Source organism: Falco rusticolus, chromosome 1 (genome assembly GCF_015220075.1).
Source record: "Falco rusticolus isolate bFalRus1 chromosome 1, bFalRus1.pri, whole genome shotgun sequence".
Lineage (NCBI taxonomy): Eukaryota > Metazoa > Chordata > Aves > Falconiformes > Falconidae > Falco > Falco rusticolus.
This window is the reverse complement of record NC_051187.1, coordinates 119,392,176-119,398,175: the sequence shown is the minus strand read 5'-3', so window position 1 is coordinate 119,398,175 and position 6,000 is coordinate 119,392,176. Positions and strand designations below refer to the sequence as shown.

Below are 6,000 nucleotides of genomic sequence, written 5' to 3'. Positions count from 1 at the left end.
CAAGCCTCATACATATTCTCTGAGTACTCCTGGAATCAGTGTTTATACTAATATAAAGATGACTGAGCAGGACACAGAGTGTAGTGACATTATTTATTGTAAGAAAATGCCTGATTTGCTAAGGGGGTACATAGCTGTTAAGAGATGAAGGCTGAAATTCTGGCCCCACTGATGTCCATTGCAAAACCTCTACGAACTCTACCTCCAGCAGAATTTTACCCATCACCTTGAAATTTAGCCAGTGGAGGTGGCAGAACACTACTGTGAGGTTGTCCCTCACCGTTTTGGTTCCAAATCTTTAGAGTCAGACCGCGGTCAGATGTTTAATGCAGGATTAAGTTTCCTTTCCTTGCCCTGCGTGACTTGCTTTTACCATCCTCCTCTGTTCCACTGCAGGCAGCCTGGCTGCTTTGGCAAGTTGAGCTGGGCAGTGAGTTCCTAGAGAAGCCAGTGAGGATCACTCCTACAGCCCATCACACGATGTTCATTGCTGCTGTTCTCAGGCAGGAGTCGTAATGGTGTCTTAAGCGGCTAAAGCTGATTCTGCAGTGAACAGCTCATTGCTTTAGTCAGCTCATATGCAGATCCTTTTCCTTAGCATTGTTTCGTATTAACGATGCCAGTGGCTTACTTGGGTGTGCTCATCTATGTTATTCCCGGTTTGAGCCTGGTTGTATTAGTATACAACTTTATACCTGTAGCATTGAAGTAACACAGGATGTAACATTTTCTTTATGTTTTCCAATAATTTCAAAAATTCTTCTTCCAACTACTAGCCCTTCAATTTTTCAGTATTCCTTTTAGAACGCATAAGTACGCTATTGCAAAACAGTCTCGGCGATACACTGCACGCAGAGGCGTAACAGCAGCTTTGTTTCTGTTGTGCTACCTTCCTCATAAAGACTGAACTAGCTGCTGCTACAGTGCAGAGGGCTCACATTTGGTGAATTTTCTGCAGTAATTGAGACAGCATTTTTAGTCGCTACTTTCTAAAACACAGCCCACCATTCTGCAAACATTCATGTTCTGTTCTTACACGTAGGCCTTGCATGGCTTCCAAGAGAAATGTTTCCTAAAACACAAGATGTAACTTAAACTTGGCTGTATATGCAGAGGAAAGCTAATGGCAGAAAAACAAAAATATTGCCTCAAATCCAAGGGGTTTGAGACAGGAAAGTTTCTATCATCCTCTTTAGAAACTGGAGCATGTTCACATCTAAGATTTTCTCGGAAACCAGTTCTGAATTTTCTTGGGGAAAAAAAAACCCTAGAAAAGTGGGACAAGCAGTACTTCCTGTGATTCTTCAGCCTTTTACAATGGACAGTATTTAAAAAAAAAAAATTAGAAATCACATTCATCCAGTAGAGGTGCACACCTCCAGTTAGTAAATACCAACTGACAGTAGCTTTTTACTTTTTATGGACTTAAAAGAAGCAGCCCCTGAGCTTCAAAGAGACCTACAGACCACTGAGTGAAAACACTCTGACCTAGTCTGCTGCGGGGTTCATACCATAGCCCCGCAGCAGGCACATGCCGTTCAGATAATTCAGATCAACAGTGCCTCCAGTCGCTGACTCCTTTGGCAGTATCGAGAATCAGTGCATGGGCTAGGTTCCTGGAAGCTCAGGGGTAAGGGTGGATAAATGTAATTCTGGTGATAAGTGGACTATTTATCAGATAATATAATCTGGTGCATCACACAGATGGGTCGCAGGTGCCCGATGGCTGCACCATGAGTGGCAAAAAGCTACGGCCTGGATCCTGTGAAGATGAACGGCATCAGTGGAGCTACTTCTGATGAGACTTTTATTTGCGCGAAGCTGCTCCATTCGGTACCTTCGCAGGTCTGAATGCCGAGGTAGAGTGCGGGAGAATGTAGAGAATGCATATGTTTTTCTTGTTTTCGTGTAAATGAAAACAAGGAGAATCAAACTCTTAGGCTTTAAAATCTGAAGATGCTTCAGGCTTTTCTATGACTAAACCCACCACTTATTTCCACAGTCCAAAAAAATATCTTGAAGGGAAGGAAAGGTTATTTTTGTTGTAACGTACAACTTTCAGGACGTGTAGCGATGTAAGTACTTTTTCATTACCAGGTAGGTAGGTGGGTGAGATGGCAGGATAAATGACTCCGTTTGCATGGATGAGTAACAACCCAATTCTTCTGTTGAATTAAGGTGTGATTCTTTGGCAGACTAATATTGCTGTGGAGGCTGCATTAATTTGTATTTGCATACCATGGGGATTACTTTCCACAGATCGCCTTAATTCCGTCTCTGAGATTATGTTGAATCTTCTCTGTGGTGTATATTACCTCATACTGTATTTGCTCGAGAATTCTGCTCTAAAGGGGGAGTTCTCCCGCAGTCGGGGAGCACAGGTGCACAGCGGGAGGTAAAGCGATTGACGCGGGAAAGAAAGAAATCCGCATTCAAACGTACTTTTTTTCTTTCGATAATGGCAAGTTTAGCATGTAATTTGGTGCCCATTTAAGATAATTTCGTTTCCTGCTAGAAAGATGTGAATAGAACCGCAGTTACGTGATAGCTTTTTCCAGGTTTTTTTTTTTTTTTGTTTTTTTTGGGGTTTTTTTTGAGAAGTATGGGACTTGGGGAGCTGGAGGGATAACGCTGGGGGCTGAGAACAGGGCGCCCGCAGTGTTATTCTTGCCCTCGCAATTACGCGCTGTGTTGGCGGCCGCTGCGTTTAACTCCTACGTGCCTCAGTTTCTCCGCCTGAAGCGCAGCGAGGTGCGAGCCACGCGTTGGGAGCCTGTGCAGCGTGGTTGTGAAATCGGTTGGCATTTTTTGGGGGGGAGCGGGTCGTTGCGGGGTAACGCCAGCAGTGCCACCGGCGGGATCCGCGTTCCCAGCCGCCGCAACGCCGCCCTCCGGTCTCCACGGCCGAGCCCGCTGGGATGCGGGCGGGGAAGGCGGCAGGAGCCGGGCGGCCGCGCACCCCCGGGCTCCGGCCCGGTGGGTGCAGCGGGGAGCTCGGAGCTCCCCGGGAGGCCGCCGCCGGGGGAGAGGGCGGCGAGACACGGCCCCAGCCGCCAGGAGTTAACGGCGGCTCCCCGGGGGCCGCCGCCGCCTCCCCACCCCGGCGCTGCATTATTATTACTATCCCCCCCCGCCTTCCTTCGCCTTCCAGTTTTGGCAGGGGATTAAAGTAGCTCCCCCCTGTGGCAGCAGTGACCCAGAAACGAGTTTGATTCACGGAGTCCTTCCTCCATAACAAGTACAAACGTCAGTCAGAGGGAGTCTCTGTGTGTGAGTGAGTGAGCGAGCGAGCGAGCGAGCGCGGGTGCCGGGGTGTGTGTGTGGCGCAGGAGCCGCTCTCCGCGCCCGCTCCCCGGCGCCGCGCCGAACTCATGAGGCGGCCCCGAGCCCTCCGCGCAGGGGGAGCCCGGCCGCGCCGCCCGCCCTCGCCGCCGCCTCGCCGCCGCCGCCAGCAGGTAACCGTGGCCCGCCGCCGCCCCGCCGCCGCCGCAGCGCCAGCCGGGGGAGCCGCCAGCACAGCCATATTTGATGGGTTTTTTGTCGCTCCGGAGGCGGCGAGAGAGCAGTTTCGTGCCGAAGGTCGCTGCCTAGTGGAAATAAGATAGTACGTCATTAACATGGCGCCAAGAGCCGTGCGGCTCGGTACGGGGCGAGGGGAGGCGGCCGAGTTGCGGCTCCGCTATCCCGCAAGCAACTTGTGCCGGGCTGAGGCGGGCGGGAGGTACGGGGCGGTGGGAGGAGGGAGGGGAGGCTGTGCCGCCGCCCGGCGCGGCGGGGCCGGTGCCGGCGGCGGCCGGCGGCTTTTTGTTCCGCTGCGGGGCTCCCGGCGCGGCAAGTAAAGGACGGCGGCAGCTCTCCAGGTGCAGCGGCCGAGGGAGCCGCCGGCGCGCCGTGCTGCCGGCCCCGCGCCTCGGGCAGCGCCGGTGGGGGGTGGGGGTGGGCAGCGCCGGGCATCCCCCTCCGCTCCGCGGCAAGTGGGAAGCGTTGGAGCAACTTGGTAGACAGATGGCAATGGCAGAGTGCAGGTCCTGCTCGGGTACGGGCGTGTTGGAAGGGGGCGGGGGGGGGGAGCCATGGCCGGTGTCTGTCACCGTGTCACCCACATGTCCGCGAGACCCGTCGCCTCTCGCCGGGGGCGGGGAGCGGGTGCGTGGGGGAGGAGGTGTTTGTGTGCAGAAGCAGCTTTGTAGTTACATTGACCCCCCCCACCCCCAGTCGCACTTGGCTTTCGCTTGTCGGACAAAAAATGCTTGGAAAGCATAAAACCTGCTCATCGGTGAAATTAAGCAGAAGTTGCCTTTCGGAGCGGGAGAGCCGCAGCCGGTTAGTCTGCACTGGACGGGCGCAGGAGGGTGTGCTGGGGCGGGGGGCACCGGGGGGGTTCCGCTGGAGGTGGAGAGCGCCGGGCTGTCACGGGCGCTGCGATCGCCCCCGGCCTCATCCCGCCCGCCCCGGGGAGAGCGCACGGTGGCTCCGGCTGGAGAGCAACTTGCGGGAGCCCTGGAGCGCACGTGTTTGAGAGCGTGTGTGCGGGGGGAGGCGTGCGGAGCTGCCCGGGCCCGCCGCGGGGGGGGCGGCATCGCTGCCGCCGGGCAGCGGCCGGCAGGTGCACGGCGGCTCCGCAGCGCCCGGGCCGGGGAGCTGAAGTGCGGGAGCGGGGCGCTGGCAGGAGCGGACACCGGGGCTGGAGGTGGGGGGGCGCGGTGCAAACTTGGGCAAGGCGAGGCGGTGGAGCGGGACCCCCCCTTCCCCCCCCCCCCCCCGGTGTGTGTGGGGTGTCGGCGCTCTGCCGGCTTCCCGGGGCGGCTGTGGCGCGCCGGGGGGAATCGGTGCGGCCGTGCCGGAGTTTGTTGACGAGGGAACGGAACGTCACCGGCGGTGTCGAAACGCGAGCGTAACGTAGCAGAACAACAAGCGCGGGGGAGCGGCGGCAAACGCCTGAAGTTGCTTGGGCGCCAGTCAGGGTAGCTGCGCGATTTCGCTCTTCCCCCGGGGCCTGGCAGGCGAGATGGGTCTGGGCTGCGGTGCGCCGGGGAACGGCGGCGTTCCCGTGTAACGGTCCGGCCCCGGCCTCCCGCGGGAGGCGAGAGCGGCTCCGGCGATTATTCCACTTGCTGAAATTAGACAAAGCCGCCCCGATGCTGCTGCCACCCTGCCCGTCCCCGGGCTCGGGTAGCCGCCTGCTCGGAGGATGATTTCTTTTTTATTTTTTTTTTTCCCTTTTGCTTTTCCCTTCCCGTTCGCGCCCGCCAGTTCATTAACGCTAGGCGGTGGGGGTGTGCATTATTTTGGGGAGGGTGGAGGCAAAGGGTGTTTGTTTGTTTGCACCGCCTGCTGGTTGGTTTCCTGTGACAAGAGGTGATACACAGTTTCCAGAACTGTCTGGGAGTGGGAGGAGAGACAGACACAGAAAATGAGCTCAAGTCTCCTCCGTGCTGCTGCTGCTCGATCCGCCAAACCGCCGTCCCGTCCCCACCCCGCCATCGCAGCGAGGGCATGGGGGCGGGTGGGGAAGGTGCTTTTGGCCGTTTTCGGCAGTGACGGGGGCTTGCGGGAGAGGCAGCGGGGCCGGGGGCACCAAGTTTGATTTGCAGCCGGGGCCGAGCGGATTGGTGCGGCCGGCGGCGGGGAGGAGCGGGAGCGGGAGCCGGGAGGAGGAGGCGGAGGCGGGGGGGCGGCGAGCCGGGCCGTTTCAAATGGAAACCGGCGGCCGTGCCGCTGCCCGGGAAGGTGCCACCCCCGCCCGCCGGGGCGGTGCAGCCCGGCGGGGAGGCGGCTCCGTCTCCTCTCCCCCCCGCTGGCCGTGTCTCGGCGGCTCTGGAGCCGGCATTAACGCGGCGTGGGCATTAACGGCCGGCGGGCGGGTGTGGGCAGCCGCTGCCCGCCCGGGCCGGGCGCTGAGGTGGGGTCGCTGCGGGAGGAGGAGGAGGAGGAGGAGGAGAAGAGCCGCCCCGAGCGACAGCCGGCCGGCCTGGAGCCGGCGAGCGGGGGGGCGTGAGG

General features: G+C 58.2%; 1 protein-coding gene across 9 annotated transcripts in view; it reads left to right on the top strand.

Annotated features, from left to right (window-relative positions):
- Window positions 1–1,682: 1,682 nt before the first annotated feature.
- JADE1 (jade family PHD finger 1) overlaps window positions 1,683–6,000 on the top strand; it is a 48,091-nt gene continuing 43,773 nt past the window's right edge. Inside the window, exon 1 of one of the 9 annotated variants that reach the window (XM_037397797.1) lies at window positions 1,683–1,859. In XM_037397797.1, the coding sequence (XP_037253694.1) occupies window positions 1,799–1,859 (61 nt within the window). In that variant the 5' untranslated portion in view covers window positions 1,683–1,798. Of the gene's footprint in view, window positions 1,860–3,148; window positions 3,456–3,487; window positions 3,643–3,783; window positions 3,861–3,990; window positions 4,037–4,077; window positions 4,324–4,753; window positions 5,516–6,000 lie in introns of those variants that run through there. The other 8 variants (XM_037397853.1, XM_037397834.1, XM_037397870.1 and 5 more) reach the window with 8 other exon arrangements.